Source organism: Molothrus ater, chromosome 16 (assembly GCF_012460135.2).
Source record: "Molothrus ater isolate BHLD 08-10-18 breed brown headed cowbird chromosome 16, BPBGC_Mater_1.1, whole genome shotgun sequence".
NCBI lineage: Eukaryota > Metazoa > Chordata > Aves > Passeriformes > Icteridae > Molothrus > Molothrus ater.
In genome coordinates, this window is record NC_050493.2 from 14,875,480 (window position 1) to 14,898,661 (window position 23,182).

Here is a 23,182-nt window from a genome sequence, read left to right on the forward strand (position 1 = left end):
TGGCCATGCAGGGCAGCAGAAGCTGCTCCTCTGGCAATGCACTGGGCAAAGGCTGCTGTGCTGTGCCAGGCTCACATTGGATCCAGGTAGGAATGCTTGGCTCCTCCCCTGGGTGCAGCATCTCCCCATGGGATGATGGGATTGGATCAGCCCTGCAGGGACACTCAGTGGCCATGGACAGCAGAGATCTCCTGCAGGGAGGATTGGCTGTGGGAGAGATAAAGAAAAAACTGCCCATGAACAGCAGAGAACTGCCCCAGCTCTGACAGCTGTCAGATAGCATACACACATGCCTTACCCCCAGGACAGCCAGCAGGGAGCCCTGCACACTGACAGGTGCCCTTCCTCCCCAGGGGTGCTGCTGTGCCGGCACCAGCGCCTGCTCAGCGGCAGCAACACCAAGCGCATCCGCCTGTGGTCCGTGGGCACTGTGCAGGAGCTGAGGCTGAAAGGGCCCAATGCCAGGTAGGAGCTCGTGGCCCCTCAGCTGGCAGTCCCCAGGACCTGTCTGAGAGGTGGCTTTTTGCAGACAGACACCACGTGCAACCACGCTGCTCCTGCTGCTCTTCATCCTTAGCTTTTTCTCTCCATCCCGTGACTGCTGATTCTTTCTGTCTGGATCTTTTGACTGAATTTTTGCCACAGGTAGCTGAACCCTCTTAATAGTGGAAGTGGGTGTTTATCATGCCTGAAATTTGTGTCTGTGGTTTGTAGGAATTTCTTTAGGAGATTAAGGAAAATACATTGCCTTTGTTTCTTCTCTCATGCTATTGCATGCCCTATTTTTTTCTTTCCTGTGAAAACACGGTTGAAGTACAAACCACAGAATCATGGAATGGTTTGGGTGGGAAGGAACCTTCAAGACCATCCCGTTTCAACCTCCCCATCCCATGGGCAGGGACACTTTTCACTAAGCCAGGGTGCTCCAAGCCCCATCCAGCCTGGCCTTGGACACTGCCAAGGATCCAGGGGCAGCCACAGCTGCTCTGGTCACCTGTGCCAGGGGCCTCCTCACCCTCACAGAAAGAATTCCTTCCCTATATCACATCCATCCCGCCCTCTGGCAGTGGGAAGCCCCTCTCCCTTGTCCTGTCACTCCAGGCTCTTGTCCAAAGTCCTTCTCCAGCTCTCCTGGAGCCCCTTTAGGCACTGGAAGGGGCTCTGAGGGCTCCCAGGATGAACAAGCCCAGCTCTCCCAGGGACTGTTCCATGGACAGGAGCTCCTCATTGAACTGGCTCATTAGAAAGTTCGATTTAAAGCAGGCAGAGTGGCTGTTCCAACATCTGAGCCAGTCCTTCTCCCACCCTGCCTTCCTGCAGGTCTGGCTCAGTCCTACTGGAGCATGAGATCACCCTGGATGGGACCATTGTGAGCGCAGCCTTTGATGACTCCCTGGAAATGGGGATTGTGGGCACCACGGCAGGGACCCTGTGGTACATCAACTGGGTGGAGAGCACCAGCATCCGACTCATCAGCGGCCACAAGAACAAGGTCAGGGTGCTGGGCTGCTTTGAGTTTTGCTGTTGCTTCAGGGTGTCTTTCTGCCACAGAAAAAAAGGGTTCAAATGGTGGGAGAGAAGGTATTTTATGACAACTTGCAGTGCACCTTGCCTGGTGCTACCTTTGGGGTTAGGTTTACTGTGCACAGTGCCTGGTCCTGCCTTTGGGGCTGGGTTTACTCTTTGCAATTATTGATAAGATTGGAAAAGACCTTTAAGATCATCAAGTCCAAGCACCAACCCAGCACCACCATGACATTCACCATTAAACCATGTCCCCAAGTGCCACATCCACACATTTTTTGAACACTCTTGGGTGTGGTGAATATTTTTGAATACTCTTGGGTATGGTGACTCCACCACTGCCCTGAGCAGCCTGTGCCAGTGCTTTTACAACCATTTCTGTGAAGAAATTCTTCCTAATATTCAATCTAAATCTTCCCTGGTACAAGTGGAGGACATTTCCTCTTGTCCTGTTAGCCCAAAAGCAAAGCTCTGCACCTTCCCTTACGTTCCCTCTCCTCTGGTGGGTCCCATGAGCACAATCCTGGGGATGAAGGGGCAGGGCAGCTGATGTGCTCTGGGCTGTGGCACCCATAGAGCCCTGCTGTCTGCCTTTTCCCTGGAGCAGGTGACTGAGGTGTGCTTTAGTCCTGATGAGAGTCACTGTGCCACGTGCGGGGAGGACGGCAGCGTGAGGATCTGGGCTCTGGGCAGCACCGAGCTGGTGGTGCAGTTCCAGGTGCTCAACCAGGTAAGGGTTCACATCAGTCCCTTCCTCTTGGCACAGGGAAGTGTCCCCTGTGTCACCAGGTCTCTGCCAATTTCCTTGCAGAGCTGCCAGTGCCTGGCCTGGAAGCCTCGTCCCGTTGGGGTGTGGCCTCGTCCCGGTGAGAGCCAGCACGTGGTGGCAGGGTACAGTGATGGCACTGTCCGTGTGTTCAGTGTTTCCAGGACAGAGATGGAGCTGAAAATGCACCCCCACGCTGCTGCACTGACAGCAGTCACCTACTCCACTGATGGTGAGGCTGCCTGAGGTGACACTGGGGACATGGGACCTTGGGGAACGTGGCTTGGTGCTGCCTGGGTTTCCCCTGGCCTCCAGCTGCTCTCTGTCCTGGCCACCTGCCCAAAACCCCAGGGCCAGGGAGAGCCACAGAACTTGTCCCAGTGAGCTCTGGTGACTCTGCCAGCTGGGCACATGGTGTGTGGGACACGGGAGGTGCATTGGCTCTGGGATAGCCAAGAGGTTTGGGTACAACAAACACTTTGTTTTATGATCTACTGTGGCTCTTCTTCAGTATTGAGGTGTAGTGGGTGTTTGAGACATCTCATCATACCCAACCCTTGACTGGGATGTCCCCAGACTTTCACAGTGTTTCAGGACACTGGTATCCCATAGCCTTGGATATTTCTCTCTGTCCTTTTTTTCCTTCTACAAGAAGTGTCCCATTCTTTCCCCTCCTCTGCCACCAGGGGAAATGATCCTATCAGGGGGCAAGGATGGGATAGTGGCTGTCAGCAGCCCTCGCACTGGAATGACCATCCATGTCCTGGCTGACCACAAAGGCTCCCCCATCACTGTTCTCCAGTGCACCAGGAAGCAGGTGAGAGCCTCAGGAGTGAGTATTCAGTGGAATAAATCTCCATGTATTGCAGCCTGAGTGAGGCTGTGCTTGCAGGGGGACCTTTGGTGGCAGTTGTTGACACCCTGCACACAGGTGTGACGTGAACCTGTGCCACAGGTTCTTGGAGAGCAGCACCCCTCAGGAGCAGCCCAGGCTGTCAGCCTGCAGCCCCTGTACCCCCCAAAAAGGGTCTTTGGCTCCTCTGTGGAGCTGGGAAGACTTGGCTGTGCAGCAGCGGGATGGTTTGACACCTCCTTTGTCCTGCTCTTCATGGAGAGTTTTTTCCCTTTGCACAGCAGAAATGGGAATAGTTTTCCCTAAGCTCTCAGGTTTTAAGATCATCTACACTGCAAGGCTGTGTTTCCTGGTAATCTGAGACTGAGGAAATCCTCCTTGTTTTGAGGTGAAGGACATTGTTAGGGGACACGTGGTATTGGAAATAACTCCCCTAGGAGATGTGCAGATCCAGAGGGTGTCCCAAGGAAGAGAACTGAGTTGTTCAGACCAGGATTTGGGTTGGAAAGGACCTTAAAAATCATCCATTTCCAGCCCCCTGTCATGGGCAGGGACCCCTCTCACTAGACCAGGTTGCTCTAAGCCCTGTCCAGCCTGGCTTTGGACACTTCCAGGGATGGAGCAGCCACAAACAGAGGTTAATCCTGGCTTTCATCCCCTAAACACAATCCCCATGTTCCCATGAGGTCCTGTCCCACTCTTTACTGTCCCCCTCCTTCAAAGCCTCTGTGCCCCCAGAAGGACAGGGCTGTGTTTCTGCTCCCAGTACCACGAGAAGGAGGGGTGGAAGGAGGGGAGCTCAGAAGGACAGGGCTGTGTTTCTGCTCCCAGTACCACGAGCTCGGGGTGGAAGGAGGGGAGCTCAGAAGGACAGGGCTGTGTTTCTGCTCCCAGTACCACGAGCTCGGGGTGGAAGGAGGGGAGCTGTGGCTGGCAGCCAGCTCCGACCGCCGTGTCAGCGTCTGGGGCTCCGACTGGCTCCAGGACAAGTGTGAGCTCCTCGACTGGCTCAGCTTCCCAGCCCCTGCTGGCCCTGAGGTGAGTGTGGCACCTGCCAGGCCCTGCCTGCTTCTGGTGTGAGGCTGGACACCAGCAGAGATGGAGGAGGGAGGCACAGGGCTCTGAGAGAGTGACTGTGTGCTTAGGGAATGCATCTCTGTTAGTCCAGTTCACAGAGTGTCTTGCCAATGCACCTTCTTGGGTGTGGAAAGAAAGTGCAGCAGGGCCAGACTGCCCTGCAGCACTGACTTTAAGCATGGGAGCCCTAAACTGCACCTGCAAAGAGCTGAGAGCCCTGTGCCAGCAAAGCAGAGCCCAGGCAGCAGTGAGCACGGTGTGCAGGAGGGAGAGCTAATTGTGAGCGCGCTGCTAATTCTGACACTCCTGAGAAGTGTGAGTGCTCTGAGCCAGGAGAGTGGTGATGGCTTCCCAGAGCCAAGTACTCAGCCCTGTGTGTCCCTGGTGCTTGGCAGAAGCCTCTGGCTGCAGCCCAGGGGTTTGGGCAGCAGGACACCTGCTAGAAAAGCAGGAGGATCTGTGTTGGAGAGGATGGAGATGGTCCCTGGTGCAGGTGACATTGGCAGACAGAAGGGAGATGGGTGGTTTTGGGGGGCAAGAGGCAGTGCCTCAGCCTGGGTCCATACAACACCTGGGTTCTGCCAATAATTCTTCTGTTCATTTCCAAAAAGATGGATTTGCTCTGGAAAGAAGCTCACTACAGCTCTCCCTACAGCATGAAGGTTTGATCTTGCATTCCCTGCTCAAGATCTGCCTCCTGGGCCCTGTTTTCTTGTGTTAAGCTGATCCATAACCAAATCCCAGCTTCAAGCCCATGCAGCAGTAATATCTCAGTGGGAATTCAACCTGTTGGAGCCTCATGGGACCTGCTCCTACAACACTAAACGATTTGCTTCAGGTTTCCAGAGCAGGGTGTGGTTGTTCCTTGCTTTCCCTGAGCCAGAGATGGGAATGCAAGAGAGAGGAAGCAGCCTGCACCATACTCATGTCCCACTGCTCAAACCCTCACAGCCCTGGGGTCCCCTCTGTGCTCTCCTTTTATCTCTCATTGATCCAAATAAGAGAATCCAGCCTCAGTTTTGTTGCCTTTGGTTTCCCTCGCCAGGGTCTGGACAGCCTCCCTCCCAGCCTCGCAGCATTCTGCCCTTGGGAACACGGTGTCCTGGTCTACGTGGGCTTTGGGCTGCAGAAAGAAGCTTTGTTCTACAGCCTGAGGAAAAAACAGGTACCTGTCCCCTGCCACGGGCAGTGGGGGCTGCCCTGTGTGTTACCCTCAGTCACAGGGGTGGGGTGGGCTCAGACAGCTGCTCAGGGAACAGATTTTCATCTTGGAAACTCCCGAGTGTGGCCCAGGTGAGCGCAGAGCCCTGCCCCTGCCTCAGGCTGCATCCAGGCAGGCATCCAGTCCCTGATCCAGGGAGGGGAAGGTGGCTGCTTCCAGGGCATCAACACTCTCTCCATTGTCTCCTGGATGCCTGGGGCAGCTTTAGGAGCTGTGCACCCCCAGCCTTCCCATCACCCTCCTTAGGGCTGTGGCTGCACAGCTGTGAGTGCTGCCTCCCCATTTGAGCTGCCCGTGTTTCTCTTGCTGGGCTGCAGGTGCTCAGGAAGATCTCCCTGCCAGCCTTTGCCACGTCCCTCAGCCTGTCCCCAGCTGCACCTTTCATGGCCCTCGGCTTCGGTGGTGAGTGCTGGGGGTGCCTGGGCCCCTCCTTCTTCTGCCACAGGGGAAACAAGTGTCCTCATTCCCCCATCAAGAGACATGTCCTCAGACCTGGGAGCTACAGTCCCGGGAGAGGAGAAACCTCCAGGAGGCTCCTGGGTCAAGAATGAGATGCAGGAGGTCAATCCTGCTTGGCCATGGGCAGGGTTTGTCACTGGAATGACTTCCCGGGTTTCTGGGCTGTCTCCGTTTCTGCAGCCTCTGAGGCAGCAGGGACCTTCCCACAGCACGGGGACAGGCAGGACCCTGCTCCTGGCAAGGACACCTCGCTCCTGGAGCAGTTTGGGTCCGTCTGTCCTGTGTCACTCAGCTCAGCGACTCAACTTCCAGCTCAGCAGCAGGGAGAGAGCCTGGGGAGTGACTGGGATTGCTGCTTCTGGCTGGGAAAGGACATGGAGAGGGGCTGGGGGTGACTGGAAAAGGGCTTGTGGCTGGGAAAGGACAGGGGGTGTTTGGAAACAGGACTTCTGGCTGCGAAAGGACATGGAGAGGGGCTGGGGGGTGACTGGGAACGGCTTCTGGCTGAAGAAAGACAGGGAGTGACTGGAAAAGGGCTTCTGTCTGGAAAAGGACAGGGCAAGGGTCTGAGGCTGAGGGGGAATGGTGCTTTTGGCCAGAACAAGACATGGAAAGGGGGTGGGAGGTGACCACGAATGGTGCTTCTGGCAGGGACTAGAGATGAGAAGGTCTGTGAGTGACAGGGAAGGGTGGTCGCGGCTCCCTGACAAGCCCCAGGGAGCGGGTCTGGAGGGTGATCGGAGCCTCCTGGCGCAGCCCTGAGCCGCTGCTCTCCCCAGACCGGCTGCTGCGGCTGCAGCCCTGCCCCGCCGGGGCCCCGCAGGACTACGCCGGCCATGACGACACCGTGCACCTCTGCCGCTTCGCGCCCTCCGGCCGCCGCCTCCTCACGGCCTCGCACAGCGCCGTGCTCGTGTGGGAGCTCCCGGGCGCCTGAGCCGGGCTGGCCCCGCACCAGCGACGCTTCTCCAGCAGGACAGGCCCCGGCTCCGGCCGCGACCGGGCCCGAACCGCCGCCCCCACGGCTGCAGCGGCTGGCCCGCCCGCGGCCCCGCCCGGCCCTGGGATGTGTTTCACGGCCCCGTTCGCCGTTTGTTGCCGTTGACGTTTTGTTTTCGTTAATAAACCATCGAAAGACCAACGTGGAGGTCTGGGTGTGCTGGCGCCGCCAGGGGGCGCCGCGCTGGCCGCGCCGCTCTGCGCCGCCGCTCGGTGGTGCGGCCGGAAGCGGGGGGGGGAGAGGCCGGGGAGGCGGCGGCGCCGCCATGAAACGGGACGTGCGGATCCTCCTGCTCGGGGAGGGTGAGGGGGGCACGGGCACGGGGCCGGGGGAGGCTCCTCCAGCCCGGCAAGGGGCAGGGAGCACGGGGATCCCGGGGGAGAGGGTTCTCCTGCAGGGGAGGGGCGAGGGCGGGCGGGGGGCCCAGGTGGACCTCTCGTCACTGGCGGGACCAGGGGACAGACCGGGCCCGTCATTGTCGCCGGGCGACCCGTGGTGTCACGGCTCCCACCTGCCGCTGTCCCCCTCAAGCTCTGCCGTGCCTGTGCCAATGTCAACGTCCTCCCTTTATTTCCTAGCCCAGGTGGGGAAGACGTCCCTGATCATGGCTCTGGTGGGAGAGGAGTTTCCTGAAGAGGTGAGTGGGGAGGGGACGCGCACACCCCTAGCTCGTGTCCCCTCGCTGGGTGGGACAGCTCTGTCCCCAGTGTCCCCGCTGGAGATGGGGCTGTCTGGGAGGTGCTCACAGCTCTCGAGGCTGTGACAGCCACGGGGATGGTTCAGGTGAGCACAGTGAGGACCACACGGAGCTCTAGCTGAGGTGGTGTTTTCCTCACTTTGTGCTCTGATTCCGACTTGGGGGCTGGTCCTGACTTGCAGCTCTCTCTGCCCTGAGGAGGGTGTTGGTGCCTCTCAGGGCCCCCTTGCTGCTGCTGGGGGTCTCTGTCACCAGCACAGCAGGGCTGGCACCACCACAGAGCCCTTGGAAGGGGCCAGCCCCATTCCCTGCCCACTGCACCCTCTGGAGATGGGTTTGGTGCTCTGAGCCAGGCCACTGTGAGCAGCAGCATCCAGCCAGCTGTACCCCTCGACAGCTTGCTGTCCCAGCACAGTTTGGGTAGGGAAATAGGATCAGTCTGTCCAGGCACATTTTCCCTGAGCCTCAGGTGGTTTCTCCAGCTGCCCATGTGTGCCCTCCATGGTGTTGTGCTGGGCAGCATCAGCTCAGGGGTTTGGGGGGACCAGGCCCTGCACCCCTTCCCTGCTCCCAGCCCAGCCCACACAACCAGAGGAGCCCAGGGAGTGCTCAGGGCTTATCCCCACCAGGATCAGGAGCTTGGTGTGAGGTAGGCAGGTGGAAGTTCCACCTCAAGGACTGTGCCAGGGCGGGAGTGCAGGGGGCTGCTACAGCGTGGTGGGCCAAGAGTGACCTGTGATCCACAGCTCATCCTGCCCTGGCAGTGGCCAAGGCCCTGAAGTCCCTTGTCACCTGTGCTGCTTGGCTGGACGGGGTGTGCTGCCTTTGCAGGTGCCCCCCCGGGCGGAGGAGATCACCATCCCGGCCGATGTCACCCCTGAGAAGGTCCCCACACACATAGTGGACTACTCAGGTAGGGCCCTGTCCTGCCTGGCTTCTCCCCTTCCCTGCCTGCCTGAGGGGATTGGGATGGGGTGGCCCTGCCTGGGCAGGTGGTGATGGCTTCATTCCCCTTCCAGAGTCGGAGCAGACGGAGGAGGAGCTGCAGGAGGAGATTGCCAAGGTGAGCAGGGCTGGCTGGGATGGGGACAGGAGGCTGTGGTCCCCAGGGGACACATGGCTGCTCCCCTCCCCTCCCTGTTAGCCACCCAGAGAGGCACAGGCAGTTGGTTATCCACGGATTAATGCTCCTGGTTTGTTTAGAGGCTTGTTTAATCCTGCTCTGTCTTGTAAGCTGTTATGTGTGGCTTGTCCAAGGCCTCCGGGGAGCCTCCAGAAGGCAAATGGCAGGGGCAGCTCACTGCCCACGGGAGGAGGAGGAGGAGGAGGAGGAGGAGGCAGGAGCAGACATTGTGCTCTCAGCCTCGGGGTATTCCCCATGGACTCAGAAGAGGGAGGAGTAGTTGCTGGGTTTGGGCAAGACCCCTGCTCCTTGCATTAGATCCCTGTGGCTGCCTGATGAAGCAGTGGCACAGAGGAGTTAATTTGGGAGCTGGAGCTCCTGGCGAGCACTGGGCAGGGAGAGATGAGGGAGCCCTCAGAGCAGCCATGGAGGAATAATTAAGTTGTCTGACTGGGTTGGACCCAGCTGCTCTTTGCCCTGGGATTAACCTTGACTCTGCAGACATGAGGACCTTTTAATTACGGATAATAAAACCATCTCTCTCACGTGAGCAGAGCTATTTAATCTCCCAACCCTGGTGGCTAACAGTCAAGAAGGTGGGCACAGGGGTCCTGCTCCCTCCACCCAGACAGCAGGAGTACACAGAAGCTTTAAATGGCTCCAGGAAATCCTGCCTAAACCCTTGTGTGTCCTCGGATTAGCATTAAACTCTCTGCTGAAAGGACCAGTGATCCCTCCTGTCTGCTTCCGATAAAGCCTCGGTGCTGGCCCTGTCTGCAGGGGTCAGGAGGGGAGGGGGATCTGGGCCAGCAGGCGTGGGAGCAGCAGTTCCTCAGGCAGAGGAACTTCCCCCAGCAGCTCCTGAGGCAGAGGAGCTGCTCCCAGGAGCTCGAGGGCTCGTGCTGAGGGCGCAGGGGCTGTGTACGTGTCCGTGCTCACGTGCGCTCGGCTGAGTGCTTCCATGGCAGCTCAGGCGGCATTCCCTGCTGCCCTGGCATTCCCTGCTTCCATGGCCTTCCCTGCTTCCATGGCATTCCCTGCTTCCATGGCATTCCCTGCTGCCATGGCATTCCCTGCTGCCCTGGCATTCCCTGCTTCCATGGCATTCCCTGCTTCCATGGCATTCCCTGCACCCGGGGCATTCCCTGCTTCCATGGCATTCCCTGCTGCCCTGGCATTCCCTGCTTCCATGACATTCCCTGCTTCCATGGCATTCCCTGCTCCCGTGACCTTCCCTGCTCCCGTGGCATTCCCTGCTTCCATGGCCTTCCCTGCTTCCATAGCATTCCCTGCTTCCATGGCCTTCCCTGCAGCCCTGGCATTCCCTGCTTCCATGGCCTTCCCTGCTGCCCTGGCATTCCCTGCAGCCCTAGCTTTCCCTCCTGCCACGAGTGTGGCAAGACCCCTTAACCACCCTCTCCTGTTTCTCTTGCAGGCCAACGTGGTCTGCATGGTGTACGATGTCACCAAGGAGGCCACCATTGACAAGGTAATAGGTCCCCACCACAGCCCTGCTCCAGCAGCAGGACCAGAGGGGGTTCCCAGTGCTGGGGTTTCTGTGCTGCCCTGTGGTGTGGGCACGTACTGATGGCCCCTGGCTCTGTGGGATTTTGGGTCAGAGATTCCTGCAAGCAGAAGCTGAGCCCTGCCCAAGGTTATTACCTCACAGCAGGTCAACAGGCTTGTTGCATCCTGGTGCTGGCATCCAGCATCCCTGGGGCTGCTCTGCCTGCTGGTGTGAGGGAATGCTGGGGAGCAGATGGCTGCAGGGCCCTGTTCCTGCCTGCCTGGGAGCTGCCTCTCCCTCCCCAGGCTGTGCTCACAGCCCTTTCCCTCTGCTCACCTTCCAGATTCGTACAAAGTGGATCCCCATGGTGAACGGGGGACTTGAAAAGGGATCCAGGTACCGTGTGGGGGTGCAGAATTGGGGGATTCTGGGGGCTGTGGGGTGCCCACCATCCTCACCTCCTTCTGAGGGTACTGAGAGCCAACCAGCTTTGTGGTTTGATCCAGGCCAGGTTGAATGGGAGCCATGGTCTAATGGGGGGGTGTCCCTGGCTATGGCAGGGGCTGGGATAAGATAACTTTATGGTCCCTCCCAACCAAAACCATTCCAGGACTGTGGTTTGTGCCCAGACCACTTGGAGCACAAGCACACGGGCACTTTCCTCCACCAGAGATCCACTTGAGGCAGGGGGTCACTGAGGAGGGATCCTTCTCCCCCCTTGATCTCTTCCCAGCCAGACAGGGAGAGGAGGCTGCCAGGGGGGTCTGGGAGCACAGAAGCTTTAGTTTGTGTGTGGATCTCTTGGGCAGAAGGCTGTTGTGCTGGATTAAAGGCTCCTGAGCATATTGTTGCTGGGTGAAAGCATAAGCAGGATAAGGCAGTCTGTTTCTCCAGATGGATGCTCCCGGCTGTGGGAGGCAGGAAAGCTGCTCTGGACCTTGCAGAGCAGAGCTGGGGCCTCCCTGACCTGCCCATGGGAGCACCAATGGCTGGGACAGTGCTGGGACCAAGAGAGGGGTGGCCTCACTTGTGCTCTGTGTCTTTTCCTAGAACCCCCATTATTTTAGTGGGAAACAAGTCTGACCTGCAGATGGGCAGCTCCATGGAGGTCATCCTGCCCATCATGAACCAGTTCTCAGAGATTGAGACCTGTGTGGAGGTGAGGGAGCTGGGGGTGTGCCGAGCCTCCCTGAGGGGTTGGAAAGTTGGTTTGGTGGGAGTCAGGGAGCCTCTGTGCTCCTGGAGAGCTGCCCTGGGGGTGTTGGTCTACACAAGGCCAGGGCTTGAGAGCCTGTCCTTTGGCCTTTCTGTCCTTTACCCCTTGCAAGGAGCAGCTTTCTGTGTCTGCCCTCTGTGGCTCTCTAGTTGGAGCTCCCACACAGGCCCTGTTGGTTCTGGGGCTGTGGAATGGGCACAGCAAAGCCAGAACAAAACCCAGGGGATTGTCCTTTTGGATTTTTACTCATGGTGGACAAATGTTGCTCTGGGCTTTGAGGCACAGCTAGTCTGGCTGGGGGAGATTGTATCATCCTCCTCCTGCCCTTTTCATCAGGGCTGTCTCTTCCTTTGAATCCCCAGTGCTCTGCTAAGAACCTCAAGAACATCTCTGAGCTCTTCTACTATGCCCAGAAAGCTGTGCTGCACCCCACTGCCCCTCTCTACGACCCAGAGGAGAAGCAGGTGGGCTCCTGGGGGTGTCTCCTTCCCTCACACTGCTCTGGGCTGGAGGTTTTGGAATGCAGGTGGAGGGTTTGGGCTGTCACAGACAGGGCAAGGGAACAGTGCCCATCTCCTGTGCTCAGTAGACCTGCAGGGACTTGGGTGTGTTGGGGCAGAAGCCCTCATGCTCCAGGCTGTGTGTTGGTTGTGGAGGGAAGGGTCTGGAAGAAAAATTCACTGTGGATTGTCCTCTCTGACTTTAGATGGGATATTAGGAAAAATTTCTTCATGGTAAGGGTGGTCAGGCACTGGCACACGTGGAATGGTGGAGTCAGCATTCCTGGATGCTGTGGATGTGGCACTTGGGGACATGTGCTAGTGGTGGCCTTGGCAGTGCTGGGGGAACAGCTGGACTCAGATCTTGGAGCAGTTTTCCACCCTTAATGATTCCATGATTCCCACCTCCAAGGAGGCTGTGGTACAGGCCTAGAAGTGCAGGAAGGAGCCCTCTGTGTGTGGGGCTGCAGGAGGAAGGGCCAGGCTGTGTCTGGCCCTGTCATTGTCACCGTGGTTGGTCCTTGCAGCTCAAACCCGCCTGTGCTCGAGCACTGACCCGCATCTTCAGCCTCTCAGACCAGGACAACAACCAGATCCTCAGTGATGATGAGCTCAACTACTTCCAGGTAGGGTGGCTGCAGAGCTGAGTTCCCCAGTGCCTGGCATTCCCTCTCCAGCAGGGGAGCTGCCTCTCCTGGCACAGCCATCCCGTTCCTCTTTGGTGTTTCTGTGGCATAGCTGAAGCACTGCAGGGTGCATCTCTGAGCATGTGGGGTTCCATCTTCCTAAGCTTGGGCTGAGTTTGCTCTGCCATGGGAAGACCAGGAGGCTTTGATGCTGAGAGCCCTAAATTATTGGGATGTTGAAGAACAGGGGTTTGGTCAAGTCATAAGACAGAAATCCATGAGCTGGGTGGATTTTCCCTCCCTGAAGCCCCAGTCCTTGCCAGGGGAGAGGGAACCTGTTGAGACAGGATTGTGCTCTCTGAGTGCTTTTCTGACAATGGTCTTCATTCTCTTGGGAGGCAGAAGTCTTGTTTTGGAAACCCCCTGGCTCCCCAGGCCCTGGAGGATGTGAAGATGGTTGTGTGGAAGAACACGACAGACGGGGTGCAGGACAACGGCCTCACCTTGAATGGTAACAGCCTCAGAGCTCCCTGCTCCTCCCCAGGGGAATGGGGACCCTCCTCCCTCAGCACATCCCTGGGGCTGCCCTTGGCCTGAGCCTCCTGGCTCTCATTCCAGGCCTGGTTAGTCCCTCTTGTTAAAGCAAGCCTGCTGTGGCTCTCTGTCCCAGCAGTCTGTTTTCCCAGGGAAAGCATGGCTGAGGAGTGGAGCCCTGAGCCTGAGCTGACTCCCCTGTGGCTGAGCCCCCTGATCTCTCCTGCAGGCTTCCTCTTCCTCAACACCCTCTTCATCCAGAGGGGCCGGCACGAGACCACCTGGACCATCCTGCGCCGCTTCGGCTACGACGACGAGCTGGAGCTGACAGATGACTACCTGTACCCACAGTGAGTGTCGAGGGCTGGGCAGGAAGGGGCCACATCCCCCTGGTGCGTGGCTCAGCATCCCCAGCACCCTGGCTGCACCCTTCCTGCAGCCCAGGAGCTGCTCTGGGCCTTTAGGTGAGGGTCAGGTTCCCAGTGCTCACCTTCCCCTGGGGCAGGAGCTGACACGTGGGCTCAGGGACAAACACAGCACGCCTGAGGCTGCTGATTTAGGCAGACAGGAAGGTGGGGACTGAAATCCAGACTAGCCTTGACATCAGCAAGGGGTTCTTGGAGGCTGCTGTGTGCCTGGCTGAGCGAGGCAGAGTGGCTCTGTCGGGAGCAGTGAGCTGTCAGCACAGCCCTCGCGGCGGATTGTGCGGCTGCTGTCTCCTCTCTGCTCCCTGCCACTCTGGACATGGGGAGCTGGCAGCAATGGAAGGGTTTGGCTTGGGAGCTGCCTCCTCCTCTTCCCAGAGAGCAGGCTGCAGGGAGGTGACAGGGACACACTGGTGGATGGCACCCAGGGCACTGCTGAAACCCTGGGCATGAGGCAAAGTGAGGGCACAGCACCTCCTGGGCTGCTTGGGATGTGCCAGGGAAAGGCCACTGTGCATCCTCAGGGGATTCTCCCCAAAATAAAGGGGCTGTGTCAAGGAATAGCCAGGCCTGGAGGCAGCAGCTGACCTTGAGCAGGGAGGGAGAGGGCAGCTGTTTCCCCTGGGTGAGATGTGCTCACACACTGCCCTTCATTCGGGGCTTGAGGAGGTTCATTTGGGAGTCTGAGCTGGAGAGTAAGATATGAAAGATAAAAGGGAGGTTTTAGGTTGGGTAGTAGGAAAAATTTTTCTACTGAAAGGGTTATCAGGGACTGGCACAGCTGCCCAGGGCAGTGGTGGAGTCCCCCCATCACTGGAGGGATTTAAAGCTATGTAGATACGGCACTTGGGGACATGGGTCAATGATAGCCTTGACAGTTTTGGAACAGTTGCACTCAACCAGACAGGGCTTTTCCAACCTAAATAATTCCATGATTTTCCCAACAGGATCCGTGTGCCCCCCGGCTGCTCCACAGAGCTCAACCACTTGGGATACCAATTCCTGCAGAGGCTCTTTGAGAAGCACGACAAGGTGGGCAGCAGGGCAGGGGCTGCAGGGCAGGAGGATGCTCTGCTGGGCCTGCACACCTCCCTAACCACCCCTCTGTGCCAGGGAGCCCATGGAGCACCAGGGAAGGGCTTTCCTCTGCCACAGCATTCCCTCTTTGGAGGCTTTGGGAGCAGGAAGTGGCCACAGCAAGCTGTAGGTAGGCTGATGGCCTGTCAGGGACATGGGGTTTGGTCACTACCCTTGGCCAAAGGACAGTTTGGACTTTGAGGGACTGGGTCTGAGTTGGCATCAAGCTGGCATGGCCCTTGTAGTGCCTGGCTGCAGCAGGCAGGGAGGCAGGCAGGGAATTGGGCAGGGAGGCAGGCAGGAATTGGGCAGGGAGGCAGGCAGGGAAGCGGGCACAGCTGCTGGCCAGCAGCCATGGACCAAACACCAGCATCTGCCAGCCTGGTGGAGGGCTGCCAGGCTGGAGAGAGGGAGAAAAAGCAACACATTTGTGCCAAACTCAGGCTCTTGCAGGGTGGGAGGAAGGGATGTATTGGATCAGCATGCACCTGCTCGGACTGGCTATTCACATGTTGATGTGCATCTGGGGAATGGCAGCTCTGTGACAACAGGGAGTGGCTCAGGAATGGCAGCAGAGAGTGGACACACATCCCTGTGTGTCCAGGTCAGCTCTGTAGCCATGGGGAGTGGCAGAACTGAATGGATGCACATCCCTGGGTGCCCAGGTGCCAGCAGGTCCCCTTCAGACACAGCAGCCTGAGTGCTGAGTTGCCTGTGGAAGGCCAGGCTGGCCTGATGCAGGCTGCTGTGGGACAGCTGGCTCCAGGAGTGCCAGGAGCAGCAGCTCAGGGCTGTGGGGTGGGCGTGGACAAGTCCTGCCTGGTTGCAGCTGCAATCCCACAGCATGTTTGCTGCTGTGCAGTGCTGGCAGTCCCTGAGGCACAGGCTCTGAGCTCGCCCAGCTCCGGCCTCGCTGCGCCCGATCGATTCCTGCCATTGACAGATCCCTATGACCGTGCACAGCAGGGAGGTGGCCCGTGTGGCAGGGCCCCCTGTGGGCACAGGCTGGCTCCTGCCTCCCCTGGTGACTCCCCTGTGTTTTGGCAGGACCAGGATGGAGCCCTGTCACACACAGAGCTGCAGAACTTCTTCAGCGTGTTCCCCTGCGTGCCCTGGGGCCCCGAGCTCTACAACACGGTATGCACCACTGATAAAGGCCTGCTTTCCCTGCATGGATTCCTCTGCCAGTGGACGTAAGCTCAGTCCCTCTCCCTGGCCCTTGGTCACATCACTCAGCCCTTGCTGACCCTCCTGCTGTGCTCTGTCTCTCCAGGCTCGTGGCTTACCTGGACGTACGGCACTGCCTGGAGTGCCTGGGCTACCTGGGCTACCCCATCCTCTCGGAGCAGGACTCCCAGACCCAAGCCCTCACAGGTACAGCCATGCCCTCCCCTTCTGTCACAACTTGGGTCCCTCCTGGCTCTCACCACCCTCTCTGCTGCCAGTGACCCGGGAGAAGAGGATTGACCTGGAGAAGGGGCAGACCCAGAGGAATGTGTTCCTGTGCAAGGTGCTGGGAGCGCGGGGCGCAGGCAAGTCCGCCTTCCTGCAGGCCTTCCTCGGCAGGAGCCTGGCGGTGAGTGGCTGCTCCCTGCCTGGCCACGCTCCCAGGATGGAGCAGGAGGCACAGCTGGGGGTCCTGGAGTGATCTGTCCCTTGGTGGCACTTCCCTGCCCCTGGCCAGGCCCCTCTGTGTGCTGCCCTCGTGCCCATGCTCCACATCCCCTCTGTGCTGGTGGCTTTGGTGTCCTTATCGTGGCTAAAGCAGTGGGTCTGCTCCCTCTGCTTGTCCCGAGGGGCTGTGCCTTTCCCTGCTCTGACCACAGCAGTGCTGACTTTGCCTGCCTGTAGGAGCAGCGCCACATCTCGTGCCAGGCCCTGGCTGCCCTTCAGGGGGCTGTCAGGCCAGGGGGGCTCAGGGCAGTGTGAAACAGTCCCTGACCCAGCATTGCTCTGATCTCCACAACCTGAGATAGTGTTTTTCTTGTGACAGGCCCAGAGGGAGAAGCCAGGAAAGCCATCCCTCTACACCATCAACACAGTGCAGGTCAATGGCCAGGAGAAGTACCTCATAGTAAGTGTGGGAGGGCAGGGAATTGTGCTGTGCCCGGCTCTTAGCAGGGCTGGGCTGTGTCCCTATACCCTGGCACATGGGGCTGGGCTGTGCCTGTGGCTATGCTGGCACTGTCCTTGTGCTGGTGTGAGGAGCAGCTGAGCCCTGGGACACTGCAGTGCCACATTCCTGTCCCCTGTGCTGCAGCTGTACGAGGTCAGTGCTGACAGCACCTTCTCGAAGCCGTCGGACACAGCCTGCGACGTCGCCTGCTTCATCTACAGCCTGAGCGACCCCAAATCCTTCAGCTACTGTGCCAGCATCTATAAGGTACCTGGCAGGGACCCTTCACAGGGCTCCTGGGCAACCACAGGGGTCCTGTTAGACTTCACCAGGGGCACAGGGGACACCAGCCTTTGTAGCACTCCTGCCTCTCCCAGGGTTGCTCCTTAACCCCTCGCTGGGGTTTCTGTCTCTGCAGCAGCACTACGTGGACAGCCAGATCCCCTGTGTCTTCGTGGCCTCCAAGACAGACCTGCCAGAAGCCAGCCAGCAGCCAGGGCTCTTCCCAGCTGAGTTCTGCTACAAGCACTGCCTCCCTCCACCCTTCCCCTTCTCCTGCCACAGCCAGGGACCACCCAGCACCGCTGTCTACACCAAACTGGCCACTGCTGCCACCTTCCCGTGAGTATCCTTCCCATGGGGGGCTCTGCTAGGAGCACAGCCTGGGCAGGGGGCTGTGTCCCAGCCCTGCCTCTGCCACATTGCTTTTGCTTTCTCTGCAGCTTTTGGTGTCATCTAGGGCATGCAGAGACAGGACAAGGGGGGATGGCCTTAAGCTGAAGGAGGACAGGATTAGATGGGATATTGGGAATTAGGAATTGTTCCCTGTGAGGGTGGGCAGGCCTGGCACAGGGTGCCCAGAGCAGCTGGGGCTGCCCCTGGATCCCTGGCAGTGCCCAAGGCCAGGCTGGGCAGGGCTTGGAGCAGCCTGGGACAGTGGGAGGTGTCCCTGCCATGGCAGGGGTGGCACTGGATGAGCTTTAACGTTCCTTTCCAATCAAACCATTCCAGGATTCTGTGATCTGCTTATACAAATAATTGAAACAGAAAAGCCACTTCTTCCTCTAATTGCAGAGGGGGGAGGTTTTCTTCTGCCTGTGTGTATGTCTCTGGCAGATTTAGTAGATAGATCCTGCCACAGGAGTGTTTATTTTTGAAGCCTAAGATAAAAAATGCTGAAGAGGAGTAGCCAGCTTGGTTTGCCAGGGCCCACGGGGGGGGTGGCAGCTATTTTCTCCCGATGAGATGGATCAGGCTGAAAAAGAGGTCAGTGAAGCAAGACCTGTGTCACACAGCCTCTCTATGGGAGGAACTGCACCCCAGAGGGGCTGGGAATGGGGCAGGACAGCACCAGGCTGGTCACAGCAGGTGAGGGGGGCTCTGGGGGGAGAGGAGGCTCCCTGTGAGTGGAATCACTCTGCTCCAGGGCTGGGAAGGGCCAGCACAGCTCCAGGGGCCGAGCCCTGGCGGGGAGAGCGTGTGGGAGCGTTGGAAGGCAGGATGGGATTACTAGTGAGTAGTTTTCCCTCCAGCTTCTTTTCAATAAACAACTTTATTTTTAGAGCTGACGCTTTTTTTTTTTTTCCCTCCCCTCTGCAGTATTAAAATTTAAATATTCTTAATATATCTTAGGATATGTGGTATAAATAAATAACAGCGTAATGAAGGGCCGGGGATTGGCTGTGCTCCCCCGATGTAGTGGGGAATGAATTATGGATGGAGGGAGAGAGAGGAGAGGAGCTGTTAGTGCAGGACAGCACGTGCTAGGGAGGGAATGTGTACACTGGGGCAGCACCAGGCCCTGTCCCTCGCTGCCCTTTGGTCCCTGTCACCAGCGTCCCCGTGGTGGCATCCCGGCTCTCCGTGCACGGGGGTTGGAAAGGCAGCCTGACCTAGAAAGGCAGATACCTGTATAATTATTTAGGTGTTGGAGAGCTTTTCCAGGGCAGGGGAGGGGACAGCCACATCCATCCCACAGCCCCCCCTTGGCTTGATGGTGATGAGAGCTCTGCTTGCAGGGATGGGGAATCTCTCAGATTCTCACTGGGCTGTTGCCCCTGGCACTCCCAGCCTCCCTGTGTGGGGTGGGAGCACCGGGACAGCCACACTCACTCTCCTGTGTTTGCTTGCAGCCACCTGAACGCCGTGGAGCTGGGAGTCGCGTCCTTCTGGCTGCGGGTGGCACTGGGGGCAGCGGTGACAGCGCTGGTGGGCTTCACCCTGTACCGCCTGCTGGCCAAGAACAAGTGAGAGCCCCGCCCCGCTCCGTCCCGTGACACCGCCTCCCCGGCCCCAGCGACGCCCAGAGGGGCCCCGCCTCAAGCTGGCCCCTGGTAGGAAATCCTCCTTTGCCCCCAGCCTGGATTGCAGGACCAGTGAAGCCAGACCAGACCTCCCAGCACCAGCAGGATGCAGCCCTGGCACCGGGCAGCCTCACCCTGTGGCCTCCTGGCCCCCGTGGCCACAGGGCAGGCAGCTCTGCCAGGAGAGCTCTGCCTCACCAGCAGCTGGAGGATCACCCTCATCTTTTATTCTGTTCAGTTTTTTAACGCTTGTTTTTAAGCTCAAACACGAGTGTTTCAGTGTCTGTTGGACTGGGCACATCCCCTCCCCAGAGGGCTGTGCTGGTGCCCTCAATTCTGGAGGGCACAACGCTCCCGGGGCCCCGGGGAGCTCCAGCAGCAGCTGAGCTGTCAGATGAGCTCATGGCTGCAGCTCCCTGGGGCACAGCTCCAGCTCCTGTCCCGGTTTCCCTCAGCCAGGGCTGGCACAGGGAGGGAGGGCCAGGCACTGACACCCCCAGCCCAGTGTGAGAGGTCAGGCCTGGCCCCTCCTGCTGGGCCACAGTGGCTGCTGTCCTGGCCTGAGGGGGGACAGTGACAACCAGGGTTTGTCCTGAGCTCCTTTCTGTTGCTTCTACTCAAAAATCTTGTGAGTCCTGCAGCGTGCCAGGCTCCAGGTCCATCCACTCTCCTTCCCTGGCTCCTGTTTGGCCTATCCCCACCCCTGGCCACCAGTATTCATGGCCAGCAGTGCTTGCAGGGCTCTGGGAGCCCTGGTAAGGACTGGGAGGGTGTTGGATGCCCACTGTGTGCCCAGTCTGTCCCTGGCAGTGCCATCACTGAGCTGGTGCCACGCTGTGCCCTAGGCCCTGTGACCTGCTGTCCCCTCTGTGGGGCCCTGGCCGGAGTGTGAAGCTCTGGGTATTTCATCTCCTGGCACCACTGGAAGCTCCTTCCTGTCCTGTCCTGTCCCCTGTCCCCTGCCCACACCTGAGCTGGTTTCATCTGCTGGGACTGAGCTCAGTCCCTGTCTGCAGGTCCCAAAGCGCCAGGCCAGAACCATCCCTGGGTTCCTGTCCTCCCAGGGGAGCCTGGATCTGCCTTGTCTGTGTCACCAGCCTGGCCGTGTCACCAGCCTGTACATGTCACCAGCCTGGACATGCCATCAGCCTGTCAGTGTCACCAGCCTGGCCGTGTCACCAGCCTGGACATGCCATCAGCCTGTCAGTGTCACCAGCCTGGCCGTGTCACCAGCCTGGACATGCCATCAGCCTGTCAGTGTCACCAGCCTGGCCGTGTCACCAGCCTGGTCTTCCCCAGCACGCTCAGGGTTGGTCTCCAGGCAGCTGCAGGGGCAGATCCTAGGGTAGCACCCAGAGCTACTTTTTCTGTGTTTTGTCTATTTAAATGTTTTATGGTGGCCTGGAGCCAGCGAGGGGATGGAGGAATTGCTGGGCAGCGCTGGTGTCTCTCCAGGGACAGCCCCAGGGTGGTGTCCCCATCCTGCTGTCCCCAGTGCTGGCTAGCTGGGTGTCCCTACTGTGCTGGAGCTGCTCTTCCAGTCGGGCACACACTCACTGCTGGCCCCTGGCACTGCCAGGGCCACTCCCTCGTGCTCAATGTCCTCCTCTGTGCCCACCGTGCGTGGCTCTGCCAGCCGGGCCCGTGCCTGGTGTTGGTGTCTCCCTGCTCCACGTCTGCTGGAGCTGTAATGTTTTAGTTTGTTCTCTACAGCAAAATAAATTTTTACACACCTTGGGCTTGCACACCGTGTCCTGTGTCACCTGGGGAGCAGGACCCCTGTCCCTGCCCGGGCTGCAGGGGGAGCAGGGCCACCCCAAGAGCCTGGGCTGCCCCACCCGAGGGCACTTACAGGGATTTGGGGCCTGGTGCGGTGGGACAGGGCTTGGGGCTGGCCAGGACTCCTTGGTGCTTGGGGACACAGATCCACATACGAGTGCCAGCCAGGGTGCAGAGACAGGGGAGGAGGTGATGGATCCCGTGGTTCTCTGCTCAGGATCCACAGGAAGGGGGAACTTCGGCTGCCCTGGGAGCTGTGATCTCTGTGCCCATCCCTGTGTGGGGTTTGGGGCTCCCCATTTCCCTGCAGTCTCTTTCCCCCTGTACCTGCAGCTCCCAGGGCTGTGCCACCTCCCCTCCCTGCTCCTGTTTTCCCATGGCAGCTTTTCCCTCAGCTATTTCTGTCCCTGCCTCAGCCACGGGCGCTGGGCACAGGGAATGTGGGCGCAGCCGGAGGAAAGGATTTTCCGGAGCCTCTGCACTGGATGGGGTGGGACTGCTCCCACATGGGGGGGATCCTTGTGGGGTGGGAGAGGAGACCCTTCCCACAGGGCCAGCCGGGGGACAGGAGGGTGGGGACACAGCCGCGCTGCCGTGCGGGCACAGGAGGCGGTGCAGGGCGGACGGGACACGCGGTGCTCCCTGGTGACTCCAAACCAGGCTGCATCCCCCGGGAGCTGCGGCCCACGTGCCCTGCTGGGTATTCATAGCTCTGGTGTGCGGGGCACGGCCGCTGTGCTGGGACAGACACGGCTGTGGGGCTGGGCATACACCTGGCAGAGCCATGGGACCCCAGCCGCGGCCACACATCCCCAGCGAAGGGCCTGGCGTGGCTGGGCAGCCCAGAGCTCCCTGGGCACCTCAGTGGGGCTGAGCCGCGGCTCTGGGAAGTGAGGATAGTGCCAGGGATGGCTCCTGGGGACACCCCTGCACTGCTGGGGATCCAGGGGAGCCTGGCCTGGGTGGACTGGGCACAACCCATAGAGGTGCCAGCTCCAGGGACCCAGTGCCAGGCTGTCCATGAGCACGGTGCTGGGGCAGGGGACAGCACTGGAGGCTCGATGGGCCCTGTGCCATGGGGGATGTACCCAGGCTGTGCTGGCCTGGGGGTGCAGGGACAGGATGCAGGGAATGCTTGCAATCACCTGTGCCAGATTCAGCAGGTACCTGGTGCTGGCATGCCTGTGTCCATCCTGGGACACTGGTGTCTATCCTGGGGTGCTGATGTCCATCCTGGGACACTGGTGTCTATCCTGGGGTGCTGGTGTCTATCCTGGGGTGCTGATGTCCATTCTGGGACACTGGTGTCCTTTCTGGGATGCTGATGTCCATTCTGGGACACTGGTGTCCATTCTGGGATGCTGGTACTGTACCAGGATATGGATTCCTCATGCAGGGTGCAGCTCCAGAGCCATGTACCAGGATGTGGGTACAGGAATACACAAACCTGTATTGGGATGCAGTACTGGAAATGGAATACAGGTTCTCATTCCAGGTGCAGATCTTGTACTGGGGTGCAGGAATTACACCAGGACCCAGGTCCCATGCCAGGATGTATCAGTGCTGGGACACAGGGGTGACAGCAGGACCCAGGTCCCATCAGTGCTGGGACACAGGGAGCAGGATGCAGGCACCCACAGCAGGATGCACAGAGCTGCTCTGGGATGCAGGAACTGGGCCAGGATGTGGATACCAGTAGTGGGATGTGAGTGCCAATACTGGGATGTAGATACCACACTGGGAAGCAGGTATCACTCCAGGAGGCAGTTCCATATTGGGGTGTGGGTACCCGTACTGGGATGCAGATTCCCATACTGGGATGCAGATTCCCGTACTGGGATGCAGATTCCCATACAGGGATGCAGATTCCCATACTGGGATGCAGGTTCCTGTACCGGGATGTAGATTCCCATACCAGGATGCAGGTTCCCATACAGGGATGCAGGTTCCCGTACTGGGATGCAGATGCCTGTACTGGGATGCAGATTCCCATACTGGGATGCAGGTTCCCATACTGGGATGCAGATGCCTGTACTGGGATGCAGATTCCCATACTGGGATGCAGATTCCCATACAGGGATGCAGATTCCCATACTGGGATGCAGGTCCCCGTACCGGGATGCAGGTTCCTGTACCGGGATGCAGGTTCCTGTACCGGGATGCAGATTCCCATACCGGGATGCAGGTTCCCGTACCGGGATGCAGGTTCCTGTACCGGGATGCAGGTTCCCGTACCGGGATGCCCGCAGCCGTACCGGGATGCCGGCACTATCCCAGGCTGTGATCGCGGCTGTGGGCTCTCTGCCCGTGCCGTGGGCCGTGTCCCGGCGCTGCCGGCGGGGCGGGGCGGGGCGGGGCGGGTCCCGGTTCCCCGCGCG

The 23,182-nt window shown here is 59.1% G+C and overlaps 1 protein-coding gene across 1 annotated transcript in view; it reads left to right on the forward strand.

The window, feature by feature from the left end:
- Positions 1-20,770, forward strand: part of WDR90 (WD repeat domain 90) — a 49,982-nt gene extending 29,212 nt beyond the window's left edge. The window contains 26 exon segments of the mRNA XM_036392226.1: positions 354-465; positions 1,321-1,492; positions 2,132-2,254; positions 2,336-2,522; positions 2,977-3,107; positions 4,038-4,181; positions 5,266-5,385; positions 5,760-5,844; positions 7,480-7,538; positions 8,430-8,511; positions 8,618-8,661; positions 10,157-10,210; positions 10,572-10,624; positions 11,279-11,387; positions 11,807-11,908; positions 12,472-12,570; positions 12,973-13,081; positions 13,334-13,454; positions 14,477-14,561; positions 15,654-15,799; positions 15,880-15,980; positions 16,052-16,182; positions 16,600-16,680; positions 16,867-16,989; positions 17,141-17,343; positions 18,855-20,770. Of these exon segments, the coding sequence (XP_036248119.1) occupies positions 354-465; positions 1,321-1,492; positions 2,132-2,254; positions 2,336-2,522; positions 2,977-3,107; positions 4,038-4,181; positions 5,266-5,385; positions 5,760-5,844; positions 7,480-7,538; positions 8,430-8,511; positions 8,618-8,661; positions 10,157-10,210; positions 10,572-10,624; positions 11,279-11,387; positions 11,807-11,908; positions 12,472-12,570; positions 12,973-13,081; positions 13,334-13,454; positions 14,477-14,561; positions 15,654-15,799; positions 15,880-15,980; positions 16,052-16,182; positions 16,600-16,680; positions 16,867-16,989; positions 17,141-17,343; positions 18,855-18,972 (2,894 nt within the window). The 3' untranslated portion in view covers positions 18,973-20,770.
- Positions 20,771-23,182: the final 2,412 nt, after the last annotated feature.